Here is a 23,416-nt window from a genome sequence, read left to right on the forward strand (position 1 = left end):
CTCCATTTCCACTATTTCCATCTCTTCTTTACCTTTTCCCGTTCACATTTTACTCTCTGACGCACCCCCTCCCTCTTCCTCCACCTTCTATCCAACACCCTATCAAATCTTGGCCCATCTCCCAGCTTCTTCTCCCCACATATATATTATATGTATCACAAATTTAGTCTTAATAAAGGGACTCAACCCGAAACATTGCCTGACTGTCTCCCTCCTCCACAGATGCTGCCTGACCCAATGAGTCCCTCCAGCTCCTCGTGGTTTGCTCAAGGTTCCAGCGTCAGCCGTTTTGTGTCTCTCGGTCAGCACACCCTCTTGGGATCGACACTGGGTGCTATTCACAGATGGCTGAGCAGGAGTTGATGGCATTGTGAAGAAAGCGTGACATCGGAAACCCTGGCAAATTTTTACGGATGTGTGGTGGAAAGTGTGCTGACCGGCTACATCACGGTCTGGTATGGGGACATCAATACCCCTGAGCAGAAAGTCCTGCAAAAGGTAGTGGAGACAGCCCAGGACATCATGGGTAAAAACCCTCCCCACCACTGAGAACATCTATGGGGAACGCTGCTGTCAGAGAGCAGCAGCAATCATCAAGGATCCACACCACCCAGCACATGCTCTGTTCTCTCTAATGCTATCAGGAAAGATGTATGGGTGCCACAAAACTCACACCACCAGGTTCAGGAACAGCTGTTACCCTTCCAGCATCAGATTCCTCAACCACAAACAATGCAGCACTCAATTAAGGACCCTTACATTGGCACTTCATTGAAGCTTTCCCTCTTTGCAGTGCACAATCGGTTTGTTTACATTTTATAAATTCATTTACATGTATACACTGTGTACAGTTTTTGTTTACACTTCCATTAAGTGGTAAATCTGCCTAGTTCACAGGGAAAGGAATCTCAGGGTTGTATGTGATGTCATGTTCGTACTGGAATAAATCTGAAATCAGATGGTCTCTGGTGTAGGAAATTCCAGGACAGGTTACAGCTGGCTGCATATTTGCATTGTCAAACACTCAGGTTTTAGGTACTGAGCAAAGTATTGCTGGAGGGACTCAACAGGTCAGGCAGCATCCGTGGGGAGAAATCGAGGCTGTAGATACCTCTGGGGCCCTCCCCAGCTTCTTTCCCCCTTTAGTAGGTAATTTCATTCCCTTCCCTCTCATCTCAACCTAAAACATTGACTGACCATTCCACCCCTGGATTCTGGCTGAATTCCTTGTCCGCCCAAGACCGCAACATCTGCCATCTTTGTGCTTCTCTGGGTTGTGCATTCCTCTGACACAGGTTTGAACATGTTGAATTCCACACTCTGGAAACCTGGCATTATTCTTTGTGCAGGAATTGGTGGATAAATCCAAAACCCTAATTTCAGCCTGTTCCCCAGGAACGACGTTCAGGTTTTAGGGAAGTAGAGGCGGGGTGGGGTGTCAGGATCTTGTCAGAGTTATGTTTCACACCTCATAACTTGCATAAAGGATTTGTTATTGCATCAAAGATAAACACCTCAGCAAATTAAAAACATTAGCCTCGAAATGTGCCTGCATGTTGTCAAATAGAGTTGGCAAATGGAGTTGGACGTTCATTAATAGAGTCAGAGACTCACAGCACGCAGTTGGTGATTCCAAAACCTTGGGATATCCCAAAACTTCAGTGGTCGGGTTGGAAACCCAGCATCCAGGCCCTTCAGCCCAACTTGTCCCTGCTGACCTAGGTGCCTCTCTCTGCATTGGGCCTTCATCTCTCATAAACTTCTCCTGTATGAGGACTGACCTAAAGATCTTTTTGAAAGTTCCAATTGTCCCCATATCCACCACTTCCTCTGGCAGCTGGTTCCAAGGAGACACCAGCCTCTGTGGGAGAGTAGGTGGAGCGCAGGGATGTTGTGCAGGTTTCGGGGTGCTTCAGAGTGGGTAGGGTGGGGAAGTCCCTCAGACAATAGAAGGCGGTGGGGGTTGGGATTCACATTAGTGGCAATGGCGCTATAAGTGGTTAATGCTACAAGGTACAATACAATGCACAAACACGTATGACACTATGTGAAAAGACTTGGTGCTGTAAATATACACTTTTTCTTGTGAATAAAATTTATTTTGAAATTTTAAAAAACCCCACTAAACCAGAGTCAGTGAAGGAGAAGGAGTTCCAGAGGTACAGACTATTTGGGATAGCAAGAGTATAAGGATGAGTGGGAGAGTGGGGGGAGAGAGAGAAAAAGTGGGAGAAAGGGAGAGAGGAATGGGAAGTGGGAGGGAGAAAGAGAGAGGAAGAGGGAGTGAAAGGGTAGAGGGAGAGTGGGAGGGAGGGAGGGAGGGAGGGCAAGGTAAAGGGTGAGTGAAAGTGGGAGATAGTGTCGAGAGAAAGGGTGCAAGAGAGAGTAGAGCAAGAAAGGATAAAGGAGGTTGGAAGAAGGAGCAAACAGGAAGGGAGGGAGAAAGGATGAGAGAGAGAGAGAGAGAGTGAGATGTGGTAGGGAGTAAGGGAGGGGATAGTTAATGGTCAGAAATGTTGATGATTCTATAACGTTGGGATATCCCAGTGCTTCAGTGGTCGGGTTAGAAACCCAGTATCCAGGTACAGGCTGATAACACCAGTGGTGAGCATGGATGACTGGGGGAAGAAACATTGACCCTGGACACCAAGGGTTAAGTCTCCTGCTCTTTCCATGATAGGAGACATAGAGGGTCTTTTCCATCCCCCTGAGGAGAGTAGTTGGACCCTGCTTTTATCATCCTATCCAGGGGAAGGGGGCAGAGGCCATGGGGATAGTGGGAGAAACCAGGTAACAAGGCAAAGAGAAGTCAGGGCAGAGAGAGAGACACTCCCACAAATGAGGTCATTCAGTTGGACACAGAAGAGGGTTTAGAAAGTACCATTTGCATTGAAGATCCATTTTAGTTATTTGTGGTTATAGAGCTGTCATGTGAGTATGTCTCCTGTCCTGAAAGCCATTGAAAAAATTATTTAGTTGCAGAGCTTCAGGGCCTTTTCATCAATGCATGCCAGCACATCTCCAAGCTGCCTCCACACCCTGGAAAACTTGCTGCTTTAGCACAGGTTTACGGTCCAACTTTAAACCTGTTCTGCACGCTGTGGGGAGGTGAGGTGAGCATTTACCTTGCCTGCAAGCACCTTCGCTCTGCCCGCATCAATGTCGAGGATCTCCCAGTGGCCAGCCATCTCAATTCTGCGACCCACTCCCATGTTGACACGTCTGTCCGCGGCTCAGGTGTTGCCAAACAAAGGCTGCCTATAAATTGGAGGAGCAACATCTAATTTTCCACCTGGGCCCTCTCCAACTGGATGGCATTAACCTCAACTTCTCCGGTTTCTGCTAACCTACTCCCTGTTCTCTCTCCCCATCCACCCATTACCTCTTGCCTGCGGGACTGTGCTCCTCCCCTGCCCCTCCCACCACCCTGCCGACATTTTGCTCATACCTTGATGAAGGGCTCAAGCCCAAAATGTTGTTTATGTATCTTTATCTTAGCCGGTTTGTTACAAGCAGTGCCTTCCCCTGCTGTTCAATGAGGCATGGTGATTGGAAATGGCAGTTTAAAATGAGTACTCTCCAGGTTGAGGTTCAGAAGGAGGGTCTTCAATGGGAGTGTGGCTTCTCTTTGACCTGATCCTGTAAACCTGACTTTCTCCATGTCCCCGAATCCCCTCGGTCAACAAAAGTCTCTCAATCTTGGCATTAAGAATACTAAGTGACCTAGCACATGCCTCTATCATCAAGGACCCTCAGCACCCAGGCCATTCCCTCTTCACACTATCGGGAAGGAGCTACAGGAGGCTGAGATCAAAGTTCCAGAGAAGGGCACAAGGGCAGCTTCTTCCCCTCCATCATCAGATTTCTCAATGGACAAAGAACCTATAGACACTACCTCACTTTTTTCTCTTTTTTTTGCACAAATTATTAATTTTTTTAAATCTTGTTTTTATGGAACTGTAATCTATAGCAATTTTACCCCTGTAATGTACAGGGAGTCCTCGACTAATGGCCATCCGTACATATACCTGAAACTTTGAAAAAATAAATGTAGATATAAACATTTCACTTTGGGGTGACAACTATGGAAACGAGCATCCATGGCAGGGGTGGGCAACCTCTCACGAGACCTGGCCTTGGTGGCCGCCATGTTGTATTTGACGAACGATAAAATGGATACAATGAATTTCTGACATTTGTCCATTTCGAGATACGACCGGTCGACCAGAACGAAACACGGTCATAACTTGAGGACTAGCTGTACAATACTGCCTTATGCAAAAACAACAAATTTGTTACACGTTCATGACAATAAACCTGATTCTAAACTTTCTACAGGAGCTCTTTCGAGTGCATCCTGGCCGACTGCATCACAGTGTGGTACGGTTGCTGCAGAGAAATGGTTCAGAGCTCAATCCACAGGATCATGAGTGGCAGAGAGGATCCTTGGAGTCTCCCCCTGCCCTCCAATGGAAGTGATCTACTGGGATTGTTGTTTAAAGAGGGGTTGTAAAACGAGGACCCCTACCACCCAGCACAAAGAATTGTTCAGCTGCTCATATTGGGGAAAAGATACAGGAGCATTAGAGGAGAGGAATGGCTTCTTCCCACGGGCAGTGAGAATGCTGAGGAACCTGTTACATTCAAATGCCAAAAGTTCAGTACCCCTTCCTCAGAACCCCAACCCCATGGAGAGAGTGGGGTGAACAGGCTGCTGGGCAGAGGCAGGCTCAGTTATTAGGTAAGCTTGCGAGCTGTAGGTTTGTTGTGTTCTCCTGGATTGCTGGGAGGAGTGGTGATGTTGCTCAGGATCAGGAGACAATGGTTAGACAGGTCCTGTGGCAAGGATTCCTGCAGATGTGCAGTTAGCCACACGATAACGTTACTGGTAACAAGAGATTGCCAAAGGCTGATACCTTTTGCACAGGCTTTCCTCCCCCAAATGGCAAGGAGTTGCAGTCTGTCCTCCCAGCCCCTTCTCTGGAGATAAACCACAAGCAGCAGGACCACGGCAATTTCTTCAAGCACAAGAATTCCCTTTGCTTTGTTGTTTCACTTGATACAAAGCAGCCCATTCAACCCATCAGATATGTCCACCACGTGACCTCATTGGTCCCAGCCTCTGACCCCCGGTATCCTATTCTCCTTCTCGTAAGACTATAACCCCTCTCATTACCATAACCTATATTGAGCTGTCCTTTACAGTGGCCAATCAACCAACCAGCATGTCATGGAAAAGAAGATGATCTCAGTTCTCCCCAACATATAACTCACAACTGCTGGGCACAGATCCCACCAGATCAGGACCCACCAGCACATCCAACCAGATCAGGACCCACCAGTACATCCAATCAGATCAGGACACACCAACATGTCCAACCCGATCATATCTCACCAGTACATCCAACCAGATTCGGTCACATCAGATCAGGTTCCACCAGCACATCCAACCAGATCAAGTCCCTGCAGATCAGGACCCACCAGTACATCTAAACAGATCAGGAGACACCGCCACGTCCAATCAGATCAGAACCAACCAGACCAGGTCCTACCAGCACGTCAACCAGATCAAGTCCCACCAGCACATCCAACCAGATCAGATCCCACCAGTACATCCAACCAGATTAGGACCCACTAGATCAGGTTCCACCAGCACATCCAAGCAGATCAGGTCCCACCAGATCAGAACCCACCAGCACATCCAACCAGATCAGGTCCTACCAGATCAGGACCCACCAACACATCCAACTAGATCAGGTCCCACCAGATCAGGATCCACCAGCACAACCAACCAGTTCAGAACACATTAGCACATCCAACCCGTTCAGGACACACCAGCACATCCAACCAGATCAGGACCCGCCAGCACATCCAACCAGTTCAGGACACACCATATCAAGTTCCACAGTCGCAGGTCACCAGGTTCCATCAGATCAGCTTCTACCAGCACTTGTCCCATTACCTCAGATCCCACCAGTGCAGGTCCCACCAGATTAGGTTCCACAAGATCAGATCCCATCAGCACGCTCCATAGGTGTGCCTCACCAGAGCGCTGAACAGATGATAATTCATCAAGAGGATTTCCAAGCTGATTTTTGGTCACTCTCTAGACCAATTCCCCCAGCAGAGAGGAGGGCTGTGTAGGGATAGGCACCAGCCTCATACCATTTAGCACTGTTGTTGACTGTTCTGTTCTTAAACTGCCCTCAGCCCTCTGGTTTAACGTTCTGTGGGCTGGCAGCTGGCAAATTGTCCTTCAACATCCCTCCCCTCCAAAATTCAGAGGGCAAGAATTTGCCCAATTCCTGCCCTTTTCTAGTGCTAGAGAGAGGCCTAACCCTACCCAGCAAGCCTGGACACTCCAGAGCAGTGGAAGGGGAAGGAACCAAGCCAAGGACTCATAATGGGACCTTTCAATAAAGGGAGAATTAACCAGGGCATGCTGAAAGGGAACTGTAATTGTCATGGGAAATTTTAACTGGGTGAACAGAACTGGTAAGGATACTGTGGATGATCCATACAGCCTGACAAGAACCGATTCATTCCAACTGTCTTTTTTCTATGTGACAACCAGTTTTCAGTCAATGCTAACACCCTTTTTCTGATATTATATGCACTTAACATGTCAAATGCCTTTTGGATATCTCAATAAATAACATCTACAGGTTCTCCCATCAAATTCCCCTATCTTAACCTTGAAGATCCTGAGGAAATTTGTCAAGCATCATTTACCTTTCATTAACCCTTGTTTTCCCAAGTTTGACTACATTCTTCTTTCCTAAACGCATGGTTAGAAAAAGATAGCATGGATAGTGAAGTGATTAGTGCAACACTGTTACAGGCCCAGCAGTTCAAATCCCATGCTGTCCGTAAGGAGTTTGTAAGTTCTCCCTGTGTCTGCGAGGGTTTCCTCCCACTGTTAAAAACGTACTGGGATTGTAGGTAAATTGGGTGTAATTGGGCAGTACAGACTTGTGGGCCGAAATGGCTTGTTACTGTGCTGTATGTCTAAATTTAAAAATTAAATGATTTTCTATTTCCTATTAGCTCTAATATCATGTACAGTAGGCATAAAACGAATAGTTCCCCATTTTCTTTCTTCCTTTTGAAACACATTGGCTGTTTTCCAATCTTCGTCGATCCTCCTGCAATTCAGCGACTTTGAAAAGTGCTCACCATCTCTGCAGCCACTTCCTTTAAACCTCTTGGGTGCAAGCCACCTGGTCCTACTGACTTATCTGCCTTTAGCCCCATTTCTCTCATTTATACCCCCCACGTGATTGTGGTTTTTACAAGTTTCTTCCTCCTATTTGAAATTGTTACCTCCGGGATAAGTCCTGCACGTAGGAGATGGAAGGAATCTATTAATTTAACACCTTTCTTTTGTTTCCTGTTGTTAAATGACTAGCCTTGTTCTCCAGATGTTCTATATCTACCTTTAGCTGTCTTCTTCCAGCTCCTGTCCCCTGTGATAATACACCTGAATTTCTCTCAAAAATCAATGTTATCCCTTCTTATAAACTTGAAACCTTTTGCAGTTGGATTCGAAGAATTTCTCAGGCTTCTGCCCTTTCCCAAGCCCTTGTCACCATATATGCCGTACTTTTTAAATTTAAAACCATGTTGGCTAGGTTTGAATCTACAGGTACAAGATCCTTTATCCGGAACCCTTGAGGGACAGTGTGTTTCGAATTTCGGACTTTTCCGGATTTCGGAAAGCTCTCCCGAATTGTGCTGCCGTATCCACCCCCACCCCCTTCCACTCGCTCAGCCGACTCCCCCAAGCACTGACCGCCAAGCCACCTCTCCCCACTTACCAGATTTTGGAGCTTTTTGGATTTTAGATGTCCGGATAAAGGACCGTGTACCTGTATTTATCCTGGACCTCCATTATTAACCACAGATTGTCAAGTTTATCGTCATCTGATTGCACAAGTACAACCTGATGAAACAGCTTTCTTCTGTCCTTGGTACAAAACATGCAGACACACAACCAGACATTATGCACAGACAAACAATACATATACAGGATGAGTATTCATCTATACAAATAAATAAATATTGTTTATGAATATGAGTGTCTCAGATGGTTAGTGTGAACAGTTCCTTTGGTCAATCAGCATTCTCACTGCCCGTGGGAAGAAGCTGCTCCTCAGCCTGGTGGTGCTGGCTCTGATACTCCTGTATCTTTTTCCTGATGGGAGCAGCTGAAAGATGCTGTGTGCAGGATGGAAGGGGTCCACAACGATTCCGATAGATCACGTTGATGGGTGGAGGGAGATTCCATTGATCCTCTTTGCCACTCTTATGGTCCTGTGGATTGACCTCCAATCCATTTCTCTGCAGCAACAGTTCCAAACTGTGATGCAGCCGGCCAGGAAGCTCTGGATAGAGCTCCTATAGAAGGTTGACATAATGGTGGCCAGTAGCCTTGCCTGCTTCCATGTTCTCAGCAAGTGGAGTCGATGTTGTGGCTTCCTGACAAGCGAGGAGATGTTGACTGCCACGATAGGGCACTAGTTAAGTGAACTCCAAGGAACTTGGTGTTCTCCACTCTCTCTACCACAGAATTGTGCCTGGTTCTCATGGAATCCCTTTTTCCGATCGGAATAAATTCCTGTTGAGTTCTGTGGATCAGCTATTGACTAACTATTTTCATAGCTTATTTTGCCCCACTACCTTGGACAAACTCTATACCATGAAAATTCTCCTTATTTAAGTTGAAGACTGTGGTTTCACTGTGTGGTCACCACCACCCAGGGGGATCCTTAACCACAACATCTATTAATCCTTCCTTGTGATCAAGTCTAAAATAGCCTCTTCCTGTGTACTCCCATAACATACTGTTCTAAGAAGCATTCCTGATAAATTCTTCTATGACACCAGTTAATGTGTGGACTAAATTCTCCTATGACAATTGCAGTTCCCTTCAAACATGACCTGGTTATTTCCCCCTTTGTGCACTGCCCCATTGAGAGGTGACAATTTTGGGGGAGGGTCCTATAGACCACCCCAATGTAGTCTTTGTTTCCCTTCTGTTTAATAGGATTTCACCTCATGATCCACTGCCCATATCACAGCTCAACTCTGGTCCAACCACCCAGCTTCTCTCAAGTTGCTACCTGTGCTATCATCTTGTCCATCTTGTGGCAAATGCTACATGGTATTCAAATAAAGACTGTCAGTATTAAGTTTTTAAACTTGTTATTGCCTTTGGACTTGCTCTGTGCTGCACACCGTCAGTTGAGCCCAGATTCACCACTTCAGCTGGAAGCCTGTTCCACTCTCCCACCACTCTCTGTGTAAAGAAGGTCCTCCTAAAATTCTCCTCTTTCACCCTTAACCCACGTCCTCTGGTTTGTATCTCACCCACCACAGTGGAAAAAGCTTAGTTGGAGTTATTCTATCTATACCCATCATAATTTTGGATATCTCTATCATCTCCCTTTATTCATCTACTCTCCAAGGAATAAAGTTTAACCTTTCCATGTAACTCAGTTTCTGAAGTTTTGGCGAATCCTAGAAAATCTTCTCTGCACTCTATCTTATTGCCTAGTCCACACCTTGCTGAGTACTGCACTCGGTCCACAATGGCCACCCAGAGCTCCTGGTTACATTCAACTCCCTTCCCCATTCCCACACTGACCAGTCTGTCCTTGACTTTCTCCATTGCCCGGGTGCGGCCAAAAGGCAAATTGAAGAAGGGCACCTCATACCCCGTCAGGAATGAACGTGGAAGTCTTCAGTGAAACATGAAAGTCTGGAGACACTGTGATTGTCGTAAAAACACACTGAAATGCTGGAGGAGCTCAGTCAGTCCTTCAGTATCCATAGGAGACAAAGATATATTGCCAATGTTTTGGGCCTGAGGCCTTCTTCAAGGAATAAGCAGAATGAGCCCAAGAGTAAGAAATCTCACAATTCAGGCAATGCTGGGGGAGGAATCCAGACCAAAAAAAGGTGTTAATTGGATATAAGGGATGATGTCTGTGCACAAGGAAACAAAGGGAGAAAGAGAGAGAGAGACAGAAAGACAGAGCTGGGGGAAGGCAATGGTGGGAAGAAGTGAGGGGAGGGGGTGGTTTTTAATGAAAGCCAGAGAATTCGATCTTAAGTCAGAGGGTGCCCAGCCGGTAGATGAGGTATTGTTCCTCCTATTTGCAGATGGTCTCAGTCTGGCAGAGGATGAGATCATGGGAAGACGGGTCAGCAATGGAATGGGATGGGGAATTGAAATGAGTGGCCACTGGGAGATCCCCGCTATAGCGGCGGACAGAGCTGAGGTACTCAACAAAGCCATCTGCCAGTCTGCACTCAGTCTCTCCGATTTAGAGGAGATCACAACCGGATGCAGTCGGTGATCCCTGCAGCTTCACAAGCTTCTCCCTGATTGTGGCCACCAGCCTCCGCATCCAACACAACTTCCTTTGCTACTTCTGTCTATGTGATCCCACCACTGGAGACATATTCCTCTTCCTTCCCCTCTCTGCCTTCCGCAGGGATCACTCCCTTTGTGACCCCCTTGTCCACTCCTCCCCACCAATGATCCCCTCAGTACCTACCCCTGTAACCACAAGATATACTCCAGTTCCAGCTACACCTCTTCCCTCACCCCAAAAAGTCCTTCCAAATGAAGCAGCATTTCACTTCCAACCAGCTCAATCCCACTGTTAACCATATTCTTTCCCCTTTCCCACCTGGTTCCCTCTGCTCATCTCTCACCATCTCCACCCTACCCTCATCTACCTGACTCCATGCATCAATCAACCCCTCCTTACCTGAATCCACTGACTGCTGGCCAGCCCCTGCCTCTCCCTCTGACGATGGCCCTGTGTGAAACTTATGCCCCAGGTGCTTGTGATTTCTCCCAACTCAGCTAGGTCAGGAGAACATGAGCCAGTCTTCATCGTGGGCTCAGCAGTGGAGAGAATCAAGAACTTTAAATTCTTGGGTGTCAACATCTCTGAGGGTTTGTCCTGGAACCTCCATGTCGAAGTAATCGTGAAGAAGGCTCACCAGCACCTATACTTTGTGAGGTGTTTGAGGAGATTCAGCACGTAACCAAAGACTCTCAAAAACTTCTACAGGTGAACAATGGAGAGCATTCTGAGTGGTTGCATAATTGTCTGGACAAGAAAAAAACTCCAGAGGGTTGTTAACTTGGCCAGTGACCTCACAGACACCAGTCCACTCCATCGAGGGCATCTACAAGAGGCAGTGTCTTAAGAAAGCAGCCTCTATCCTCAAGGATCAGCACCACCCATCTCTCTTCACTCTGCTACCATTGGGAAAAAAAGGTACAGGAGCCTGAAGTCGAGCACTCAGCAGCTCAAGGACAGCTTCTTCTCCTCTGCCATCAGATTCCTGAAAGAGCAATGAACTATAGGCACTGCCTCACTTTGACTTTTTCTTGCACTATTTTATTTTGTAAGGTGGTTTATATCAATGTTTGCAACAAATTTCGTGGCATATTTATGACAATAAATTCTGATTCTTTCCACTGCCCGTGACCTTGACCACTCAATGGGCAACTCCTCCAAGGGTGCAGTGAGAGGGCTGGCTAATGTGCTGCGACCTCTCCCATCCAGGACCAAGTTCACCCGTCCAGCCACAAACCCCAGCCAGAATCCAGCACCAACCGTACCGACTGCTGTTGAGATCCGGAAACAGGACGGCTGGACTTCTCGCCAATCAGGCTCATTGCTGGTACTCAGGAATGCGGGCCGCTGACTTGCCTTGACTCTGCACCAGGGCCTTGGGTCGACTGCAGTTGCAGTCTTACCTACACCTCAGCCGCACACTCTCAGCGACCTGCTGTGCTGCAGGTACCACCTGATATCACCTACACATTAAAATTACATTAAAATTTTTAATTTCTATCTGCAGGCAAGGAAGTCAGGGGAGGTGGAGGGAGGGGTTTTAAAATAAATATCACTATAAAACTCAGTACAATGTTCACCGCTGACTGAAAATGTGTCATCTCTCCTGAGCTGCTGATGTCTGTACTTTTCATTTTGTATTTACAATGAACCAGGATTTGGTATCTTCTTTGAGGGCTTTTATTTTAATTACACTCTAAACTGCAACATAACCAAGTCACTATGTGAGAGTGGGTGTTTGAGAGGCCCTGTTTAATTCACAGTGAAGTATCAAGTCAACCAGATTTTTGTTCATTACCCATGAGGAGGGGGGCAGCGGAGGGGGATGCTAAATGACATCTTGCCCCATCCTCTTCGGTTTCCTTTCCCCAAATTTGTTGCTGCCGGTTGACCTTGAAATTAATTGAATTATTTATTTGTCACATGTACTGAAATACAACAGAGTGGGAGAGTCACACAGCGTAGAAACAGGGCCTTCAGCCCAACCGGCCCATGCTGACCAATGTCCTACCCACAACAGTCCCACCTGTCTGTGATTGGCCCATATCCCTCTAAACCCACCCTATCCACCTATCCAACTAAATGATTTTTAAATGTTGCCATTGCACCTGCGGCAGCCCATTCCATACACCCACCACCCTCTTTGTAAAAAGAGGTACCGCTAAGATTCCTGTTAAATCTCCCTCACCTTAAACCTATGTCCTCTGGTTAGCGATTCCCCGATTCTGGGTAAAGAGACTCTCTGCATTTACACAATCTATTCCTCTCACAATTTTGTGCATGTCTATGAGATCCCCCCCCCCCCCCCCATCCTCCTGTGCACCAAAGAATAAGCCCCAGCCTGCTCATCCTCTCCCTGTAGCTCCGCCCCACGAGTCCTGGCAACATCTTCGTGAACCTTCACTACACACTCTCCAACTTGGTGACATCTTTCTTCTAGCACAGTGACCAAGTGGGGCCTCACTAATGTCTTGTACAGCTGCAACGTGACCTCCCAAGTTCTGCACCTCAGTACTCTGACTAATAACCACCCATGACCCCACTTTCACAGTACAATTCCCCACTCCACAACAGTAGAGAACTCGTTCAGTGCTATCTAGGCAACTCAACTCATAAAGCAGGTACTGCGATAATAAGTAAACTAATAAATAGACAAATAAGACAGCAGTGTTGGGAGTAAAGGAACAGTGCAGGGTACGAAAACATGGTGCATGGATCAGAGAAAGTACAATTACAAAAGACAGTGCAAGGTAATATCTTTTGGCAGAATGATATCCATTCAAGAGCCGTGTCTCATCTTGGAGCCAGAAGCTTGGATCAGATCTTAGCTTGGCCAGTTTGGGTACCAGACTCAGTGCATTATCTCCTCACTCTGGAGCTGACACTCGACCCTCAGCATAGGACAAGGAATTGGCGTGCTATTGGAGGGCTCTGACTCCTCACTCGAGTCCAGGGCAATGCTTGTCCTCAAACAGCATTGGAGAGAAGTGGGTGTTTGCTGTTGCATCCCCGCCAGCGCACTTCAGAGTATACAAAGATCTGCCATGATTTAGTCAGGCCGACCTGGGAGCAGGAAGAGGGTTGCCTCCCTCCTGGTTGATGAAGTGATGGAAATTCTAGAATTTCACTGCAACACTTGGTTAGTTACTTCAATGCAAAATTTATTAACCAAATTTTCTGGCTCGTTATATATACATGACGTGCCCAGGAACCGAACAGCCTCGTTTAACTACACAAAGTCACCTCGTTAATCAAAGGCATTCCCACACCTCATCTCCCACCATCAACAGCCTGGGGTTATCGTTGACCAGAAAGGTCCTGCGGTGGGAGGGAGTTCCAGGATTGGCAAATTGAACAGGGGTTTGTGCAACTGCAGAGGCTCTGGGAGTGCTAGAGGTGAATCCACCAACACTCAGTGTGTCTCTGAAGTGACCCTCTTTTGCTTCTCTTTCTCTCATACTGTAAGGAGCACCAGGCAATGCTCATGTTCATTTTTACATCAGAAAAAGGTTAAAGTATAACATGATTATTACATTTTTAATGTACTGTTACGTGACAAGGAACCTCGAACCTATTTCCAAGGGAAACCAGGTGGAACCTGCGGGTGTCGATACACCCTCATACCTGCTCTCCTGTCGGCTTGGGTAGTGCTATAACTCCCTTGCGGAGTTTGTGAAGCTGTTTCCTGTACAGCCCCTTTTTGATATTTCTGCGTTGGAGCAGAGAACACAAACCGTTAGTCCTTGCTAGATGTTCTCTGCGTTCTGTTGAAGTCCAGGCCGTCAACATCTTGACACTCCAGAACTCAAATCCCAATCTGGCACGGAACCAGTTTCGTCCTCCCCACCTGCTGGGTCCTTCCAGCTCTCCTTCTTACCTCTCGCCTTCTGCCCTGTTACAATGACATTAGCTTTGTGTGCCCTCTTCCTGGTCAATCCAGGTATGTTCTTGGAGCTGAACACTAAATGCACAAAGCAGGAATGGGGCAGGGGGTCCCACTACATTACTGAAATTTGAACAATCACCTACACATGTGGGTCAGCCTAGTTAGCACAACGCTATTACAACACCAGCAAACCTGGTTGAATCCGGCGCTGACTATAAGGAGTTTGAATGTTCTCCCTGTATCTGCATGGGTGTCCTCTGGATGCTCCAGTTTCCTCCCACTCTTCAAAACATATGGGGGTTGTAGGATTAATTGGGGTATTTGGGTGAAACGGGCTTATGGGCCAGAAGGACCTGTAATCGTGCTGTGTGTCTAAATTTCAATTCAATGAGAGTTTATTGTCATATCCAGAGTATAATATATAGATCCACTAAAATTCTTACTTGCTGCAGCCACATGGGTACATTAGATACACCAAAGAGGGTATAAATGACCTTAGTATGGAAAGAGATAATACAAATGATTATAAATATTCATTTATAGTTAGTGGAAGGAAAATAGGTTTTTCAACAGTGCAGACAGGAATTTTTGGTGCAAACTGTAGTTTACAGTTAAGGTAGTATGAGAAGGTTCAAGAGCCTCATAGCTGTTGGATATCAACTGTTCTTGAACCTGGAAGTGCTGGTCTTCAGGTTTCTGCATGAAGGTAGCAGTGAGAAGAGGTTGTGACCAGGGTGATTGGGATCTTTTATGAAGTTGGCTGCCTCCCTGAGCATTATCTCCTCACTCTGGAGGGGTGGTCAGAGCCTATGATGGACTTGGCCAGGGTTTGTCACTTTCTGACGCCTTCTGTGTTCCTGGGCATTTTGAGTTGCCAAATCAGGTGACGATGCAACTGGTCAGAACATTTCTCACTGTCCACCTGTGAGTGTGTGAAAGAGAGAGCACGCGCGCGCGGACACTGTGCCAGCTGCCGAGGTGATTTCTGAATAAGGGTGCAATGCATGGCCCCACATTGTCAATTCACACACCATCCCCAGGTCTTGCTACACTTTTCAATCTCCTTCACGGCTAATCCTGTTTTGTTTTATGATGAATGCTGCTGCTAATTCTGAGGCACTATTTGGGTTTCCAGGCAACTGCTCTTATGGTTCTATGTGAACTGATTGTTTGTCTCCTTCCTCCTCCCTCTTGGAGATCTCTCAGCCCCTGGGCTGCTCTAACGGTAAATCTCTGCAGCAGAGGCCACTCAGAACTCCCTTCTATCCTCTCCCCCACTGCCAACTCCCCTCCCCTCCCCCACACCCAAATCTTTCCACTGGAAAAGAGCTGGCGAGTCCTGTACAGGAGCTGAATAGATGTAGTGAAACATGAAAGTCTGTAGATGCTGTGACTGTAGTAAAGACATGTAGAAATGTTGGAAAAACTTTTCTGGTTTTGCGGATCCATAAGAGATAAAGATATTACTGATGTTTCTGGCCTGAGGCCTTCTTCAAGCAAAAAGCAGACAGGCATCTAAATTAAAAATGAGAGATTAAGGGAGAAGAATTGGGGTGGTGGGGGGGGAAGAGTGCAGACCAACATCCAAAACGTGTCTAAAGGGGAGAGAGAAAGAGAGAAACACAAAGCTATGGAAAAAGGGGAAGAAGATGGTGGGGGGGGGGGAGCTAATGGAAACCGGAGCAGTCGATATTAATGCCATCCGGTTGGAGGGTGTCCAGCTGGAAGATGAGGTGTTGTTCCTCCAATTTGCAGGTGGTTTCAGTCTGGCAGTGGATGAGACCATGAACAGACATGTCAGCAAGGGAATGGAACAGGGAACTGAAATGGGTGGCTGCTGGGACATCCATGCTATTGCAGCGGGCAGCGCTGAGGCACTCATCAAAGAGATCTCTGATGGAGAGGAGTTCCTGGAGTGCAATCAGTCAGAGGTTCCGACTGCACTATCCTCTCAATTAGAGGCGAAACCAAGGTTTCATCTGCTTCCTCATGGTCTCTCCCATTAGCCTGGCTTGGAGCATCACCAGCGAGAATTCTCTGAACATGCTGTCTCTTGAGCTGAATTCAGAGGACAATGCTTGCTTAGCAGTAAGTGATTTTCCATCCCTTCCCATAATTTAGCTCCCAGCTGTTCCCTCTCAGTTGTAACCCAGCTGGGATCAGATGGGGGACTGACCCAGTGTTAAACCCCCTGTCCATGTCATCCCACCTTCACTGCCATTTTGATCACAACCAACTGCTGTCTCCTTATACACCATCTAGACCAGCCATACTCAACGGGGGCCTCCTGCGGCCCACAACACATTTAAAGTGGGCAACGGACTGAAATTATAAAACATTTTTTATGTAGTCGGAAAAAGAGAAGTTTGAAAGAAATCAACTAAATGACTACTTCCCAGGGAAGAGAAGACCCCCAAAAGGGCCATAGCCAAAAAGAAATGGTTGAGAATGGCTGATATGGACTGTGACAACTATCTCTGTGACAACCATTGAGTCCACCAAGGCTCTCATCTCCATGACAACCACCATTTCCATCCTTGACCACCGTCCTTTCCATCACGACCAATCTCTATGCCCATCACCATCACAACTTGTCTCCATGACAAACCACCAAGGCCGCTCTCTCCATGACAACCACTATCTTGGATGAAACCACTGTCTCCATGACAACCATTGATTCCACCAGGATTGCTATCTCTATGACAAATACCATCTCCATGACAACCACCATATCCACCACAACCACCATCTCTTTGACAACTGTCGTTCTCCACTACATTCAATCTCCATGACAAACCACCATAATCACCAAGGCTTCCATATCCATGACAACTGTCAGTGCAATCTGTTACAGTGCTAGCAACTGGGGTTTACATTTGGTGCTGTCTGTAAGGAGTTTTATGTTCTCCCCATGTCTGCATGGGTTTACCGCGGGGGCTCCGGTTTCACCCACCCTTCAAAATGTACAGGGGGTGTAGGTCAAATGGATATAACCAGCTCATGGGCCAAAAGGGCCTGTTACCGTGCTGTATGCCTAAATTAAAAAAAAATTGAACTGTCACCTCCACCTTGACCAGTCCCTGTCAAATGAAACCTCCACCTCCTCTCTGATGCCCTGATCTTGCGTACCTCGGATTTTCACCCCCCAGGAAGTGGAAGCTGTCCCATACTCTACCATCGATTGAGAGTGCCCCAAACCATGCTGGCTCCTGAACAACCAACCCTCATCCTTTTCCAATCCTCCCCAGACCTGGCCCCTTCCTGTACACGGTTACTTCCCATTCAGTAACTCCAGTCCTGCTGGCGGACTTCTCCCCTCTCCCGGCTATAGCCACTACTCCCTCCTGGGAAAACCTGCTGCCTGAGCTCAGTCCAAAAACCTTTCTCTGCTTTTCAGAATCAAAATTTATTGTCATGAACAGGTGCCATAAAATTCATTGTTTTGTAGCAGCGTCATAATGTAAAAATTGCTATATATTACATTAAAAAATTAATGCAAAAGAGGAAGTGAGGTAGTGATTGTGGCTCTCTCCAATCAGAAATCTAATGGCAGAGGGGAAGAAGCTGCTTCTGCACCATTGAGAGTTTGTCTTAAGGCTCCGCTACCTCCTTCCTGATGGTAGCAGAGTGAAGAGGGTATGGCCTGGGTGGTGAGGATAGAGGCTGCTTTCTTGAGACACCGCCTCTATAAAGTGAAGACTGGTGCCTGTGACATACCAAATCTTCTCAAAGTCCTAACGAAGTATAGCCACTGGTAAGCCTTCTTCATGATTACGTCAACATGGAGATCCCAGGATGGATCTTCAGAGATGTTGACACCCAGGAATTTGAAGTCTTTTATCCTTTTCACTGCTGGCCCCTCATTGAGGACTGGTTCACATTCTCCTGGTTTCTCCCTCCCATAGTCCACAATCAGTTCCTTGAGTGCAAGTTTGTTGTTGTGACACCACTCAAGCTAAGATCAAGCACCAGGTATCAGCCTCCCCTTAACATCCCATGTGTTTCAGCACCAGCCTCTATTCCTGGAAAGTTATTGCAGGTCTGTGCAAACTGACATTGTTGGCACCAGTGCTTCACTGACCATAATTGGACATGTCTATGCTCAAATGAATCTCCACTTGACAGCAAGGCAAGGGATTATACCTGGAGGCCTTCTTGTTCTGAATGGTTCTACCATACCGGCTGAGTTGGAAAGAGTGCAGAGGGAGAAACAAGAGCTTATGCTCTTCCAATGCAAAACGATCAGCAACAAAATTGAGGCAGCAGGAGACAAAAACACTTGAGACAGAATGAGGCTGTGTGCTTCAGGGAGAGAGAGAAGGGGAGAGATTACTGCAGGAGTGACAATAAACGCAGGTGACAACACGAGAAAAGATAATGTGATTCTGAGCGGCATGTGAGTGTATGCGGCTTGTGTGTGTGGCGGGCATGTGTGTGTGTGTGTGTGTGTGTGTGTGTGTGTGTGTGTGTGTGTGTGTGTGTGTGTGTGTGTGTGTGTGTGTGTGTGTGTGTGTGTGTGTGAGCATACCCAGACCAGGGGTAGACTTCTTCCACCCGGGGACATGGTTCTCACCGATTGCTCAACATAGATCCCTGAGTAGAAATCAAAATCCTGCAGATATTGGAAATACAGTAAAACCCCTGGTATCTGGAATTCAAGCAACCGGCAAAACTAATCAAGGAAAATTAAAAAAATAAAATAGGTAAAAAATAAGTGGTTCAAATTATAAAACTAAACATTCTCTGAAGTAATACAAACCTTTGGTGAAGATGACAGCAAATGTCCAGCCAGTGGACTGCCCTTGGTCGTGCTTTGCTCGTAGCAGCTGTTTGAATAAAGTTGTGTGAAACAGCAATGGCGTCACCCAGGATGGAGAGCTGGGTGATGCCACTCGCAGTTGGGGTGACTCTCTTAAAGTGTCTCCTTATCCCTGCTTAATAAGAGATTCCCCAGTCAGAGGGTTTATCTGTAAACTTGGGGGAGGGGGGTTAATTATCTATGATACTATTGTTTGTCTTTCGAGCGGCTCTGTGGAGGGAAGAGGAACCTGCAGAGGCATCGACAGTTAAATGTTTTCAAAGAATGTAACTGAAAATAAAGTAAAATGCTTTAAGGTTCATATATTCATGCAAGTAAAGTCTGCCTGTCCCGCATCGGACTTGTCAGCCACAAACGAGCCTGCAGCTGACGTGGACATTACCCCTCCATAAATCTTCGTCCGCGAAGCCAAGCCAAAGAAAATCCTACTGCCTCAATTGAGATTCTTTGGGCTTGTTTGTTCCTTGATTAACAATGACTTTAGTTCCAAATCCAAGGATTAGCATGGTACCTTTTTGCCATAAAAACACAAGAGAAAGAATGTTCTCTGTCTGGGGGTTCAAACCATATCAATGGCATCATTTAAACAAGATATGAACAGATGCATAGATTAAACTCTGTAGCTGGATTAGCTGCAGAGATAGATTTAAAATGGATTTAAGATTTAACTGATTGTACATTCCAAATCTCCCTTCATTTCGACAACCCCTCTGTAATGGAGTAACACAGAGAGATGGAGGAACTCAGCAGGTCAGGCAGCATCTGTGGGAGGCAGTGGACAGTCAATGTTTCAGGCTGAATCCCTTTGTCAGGACTAGTGCTGATGAAGGATGAGGATCCCAACATTGAGGTGGGTGGGCTGGAGAGGCTAATATTGGTCTCAGGGCTTTGTGTTTAAATCTACTATCACATAACAAGGTGCAGTGAGTAAGTTTGTTTTGTGGCTAATCGAACTGGAGATCCCATTCATAGTACAGCAAGCAAGACATGGAATACAAATGTCGAATTAGAGATACAAGTTGGTATGGGTTCATTCAGGAGTCTGATAACAGCAGGAAAGAAACTGACCCTGAATCTGGTGAATCTTCTTCCCGATTGGGTGATGGGGTGGGGGGAGAGTAAAGAGAGCGAGGCTGGGGCTTTAAAAATGTTGGCTGCTTTTCCAAGGCAGTGTGAGTTATAGAGGGAGTTGATGGAGGTAGGAAGTCCAGCTGGTCATGGGTGTATGTTTCTGGCTGATACTCCATCTCCTGGTAGAATAGCAGGTCAAGGTCACAGGCATGCGATTCCTTTCCTGTCATCTAGATGCATTCTCTCCAGAGGTGGTGAAGCTGAGCCCTCATCTGTCCTTGCATACCCACAGAGGAGGCCGAGTTCAGTCCTCTGCCAGAGGCAAATGAGGAAAGTACACACCAATTTTCGTGGTTATTTTATTGTTATGTAATAAAACAGAAAATGAATTATTGCACGAAATTTCCTTTAGTCTATCATAAGACGAACAAAGATTCACCATCAGTAGAAATTGCCCAGCGCCCTTACAGTCAGAGAAAGAGAAGCAAAAGATGCTCCTCCCCACCCCCCCCTTAGTCACTGAGTGTCCATGGATTTTCCTCCAGTGCTCTGGCAGCCTCAACAGCCACTCAGCCTTCAGTCCAAACCATTAGCAACCTGAGCTCCAGATGCAAACCTCTGAGACAATTAGGAAGCCTCCAGCACCCTTGGCACCTTCTTACATCCCAGTACCCCTTCAGCCAGTCTCCAGCAGTCTGTATTCCGGTACAAGTCCCTCGACCGCAGCTGCCAGCAGCCTGTATCCTGTGTATTCTTCGGCCTCAAAGCCCCTCACTGGTCTGCCATCATGGTCACCATTCCGTGTGCCATTTCCTCTGCTTCTCCTCTTTTTTTTAAATTTTTCACACCATAAATCACATTAGCCATGATATACACTATTTCTTTTTCACACATATACAGTGACTTTTTCTCCCCCCCCTTCCTCCCAAGCCACCCCCCCCACCCCCCCCTCTTGCTTCTCCTTCTCGATAGGGGAGGTCTCCCTGTTTTCTGGTGTCCTGAACCAGTCCTTTGCTCCCTGGAGTCTGCAACCCCTCATGGCTGCTGCCAATGTTAGGCACTGCCATCTTGGGCCCAGACCCCATGGTCATGAGATTTTAATATCAACCAGGACGTTTAAAACCTTAACAGAGCACACAGCAGTCAGACTGGACAGAGCTGTGTCTCTGCACTCTGCGGGTCCACTCCAGATGCAGCGCTGCCGTTACACCAATACGTATTTTTCATTTCCCTCACTGGGCTACTGGCTGAGGAGTGGAATTATCAGTGCAGACACCCAGGTGGTCTCTGCAACAACATCCAATGCTGACTGCACAAAGGACCTGCATTTCTATAGCAGCCTTGGTGATCTCAGAATGTTGAGCTAATGAAGTACTTCTTGTACAGGATTGGATTGTGAGGATAGAATGATATTTATTCAGAGCAAGCTCCCACTAAGACATTAATCTGTGAGCAAACATCTCAGTCACTGTTTTCCAAAAGGCAGCGCACTCCCATGTGTGCCACCCAGGGTAATGCAGTAGATGAGAGATATTATGCTTAGGGAAAAAATGTCCTCTCTCTCTCTGCAAAGAGAATGACAGCTTTTTATTTGGACAAAGCAATCTGGTGGGGAAGAAAGGAATATATTTCTCCCTTTGTTAGAGTTAAGCATCCCAGATACAGCATGGCTCAGACCTAGAGTGAAGGACCCCAAACACCATCTCATCACACACTTCTCGGGTTAGACAAAAATTGAAGCTCCCTCTACAGTGTCCCTACACATATTCCTAGGGTCAGACACAGAGTGAAGCCATCTCCTCACTGTCCCATCACACACTCCCAGGGGATCAGACACAGAGAGAGATCTCCCTCTATACCATCCCATCACACATTCCCAGGGTCAGACACAGAGAGATCTCCCTCTATACCATCCCATCACACATTCCCAGGGTCAGACACAGAGTGAAGCTCCCTCTACTCTATCCCATCACAGATTCCCAGGGTCTGGTTTGAACAGAGGACAAAGCTCCCTCTTTACTGTCTGATATCTCACACACATAAACATGGGACAAACTGACCTATGTACATAAACATTAACTTTCAAACCTCTATGGTAGTTACATAGCACAGGTTCTAATTGCATTGTCAGTGAAATGATAAAAATGGGTATTTTTTTTGTGATGTCATTGATGGATCTGAGTTCACAACCTGGAATTCCCATCTCCTTACCTTGTGTGATACAGAGCTGTGGCCAGACAGGAAAGGCCTGAATTCTACTCACAGAATCCGATTCTCAGTTATCCAAATTCTCTATTGCTCGTAACAGATTGAAAACTTCCACCAGGCTTATTTCAATATCTTAAGATCTCCTCTTACTGCTGGTAAGATCTGTGGGACAATGCTTCTGAGAAAACAAATTTACTTTTGCTCTTGGCATCCTTGCTGTTGGAAGACCCGTGACTGTCAACTCTTGAATTCTGGAAAGTTCCTAGGATGAACTTCGCTGGTCCTCTCGGTGCAGGCCAGTGCGCTGGTGACTGGGTGGATCCATGAAGTTGTCTGGGTTACGTGGCTGAAAAATGGAGGATCAGCTTCAGAAACTCTTAAGTGCGATTCGTTCTCACGAAAACAGTCACCGAGGCAACTGAGAAGCACTGCGGCTACTAACGCTGGAACCTTGAGCAAACGCCGAGCTGCTGGAGGGACACAGTGGATTGGGCAGTATCGATGGGGGAAGAGATGTCAGTCAACGTCTCAGATTAGGACCCTTTACAAAGACTGAAGTAGGAAGAGGTGATATATCATGTATGGGGGAGGGGTGCAAAGGTGAGAGTGTAAAATGGAGAGACGGAGAGGGGAGAGCATTGGAGGTGAACAGGTTAGAGAGAAACATGAGAATAGAACGGCATGGTTAGCGCAAAGCTATCACAGCACCAGCGACCTGGGTTCAAATAAGGAATTTGTACATTCTCCTTGTGTCTGCACCTCCAGTTGCTCTGGTTTCTTCCCGCCCTCCAAAGGTGTACAGGGTTTGTAGGCCAATTAGGTGTATTTGAGCAGCATGGGCTCATGGGCTGGAAGGGCATGTTACCGCGCTGTATGTCTAAAAGAGAAAGGAGATGGAAACAGTGGAACCAGATAGAGGCGAGAAGAGTACCTATTCTGCGTGTGGGTCTAAACTGGAGCTTGCTGCAGCCAACTAATTCAACTCCCTAACTATTCCCTCACAGGCATGTCTGTCCTTGGCCCTCATCTATTGTCGGGATGAGGCCAAACATG

General features: G+C 46.7%; 1 protein-coding gene across 12 annotated transcripts in view; it reads right to left on the reverse strand.

Moving 5' to 3' along the window:
• Positions 1-16,588: 16,588 nt before the first annotated feature.
• The window catches only part of stxbp4 (syntaxin binding protein 4), a 103,408-nt gene continuing 96,580 nt past the window's right edge, over positions 16,589-23,416 (reverse strand). For 10 of the 12 annotated variants that reach the window (XM_069929884.1, XM_069929891.1, XM_069929889.1 and 7 more), the window contains one exon: positions 21,544-22,709. In XM_069929884.1, coding sequence (XP_069785985.1) covers positions 22,601-22,709 — 109 coding nt within the window. In that variant the 3' untranslated portion in view covers positions 21,544-22,600. Of the gene's footprint in view, positions 19,596-21,543; positions 22,710-23,416 lie in introns of those variants that run through there. The other 2 variants (XM_069929892.1, XM_069929890.1) reach the window with 1 other exon arrangement.

This window comes from Narcine bancroftii, chromosome 3 (genome assembly GCF_036971445.1).
Source record: "Narcine bancroftii isolate sNarBan1 chromosome 3, sNarBan1.hap1, whole genome shotgun sequence".
Taxonomy (NCBI): Eukaryota; Metazoa; Chordata; class Chondrichthyes; order Torpediniformes; family Narcinidae; genus Narcine; species Narcine bancroftii.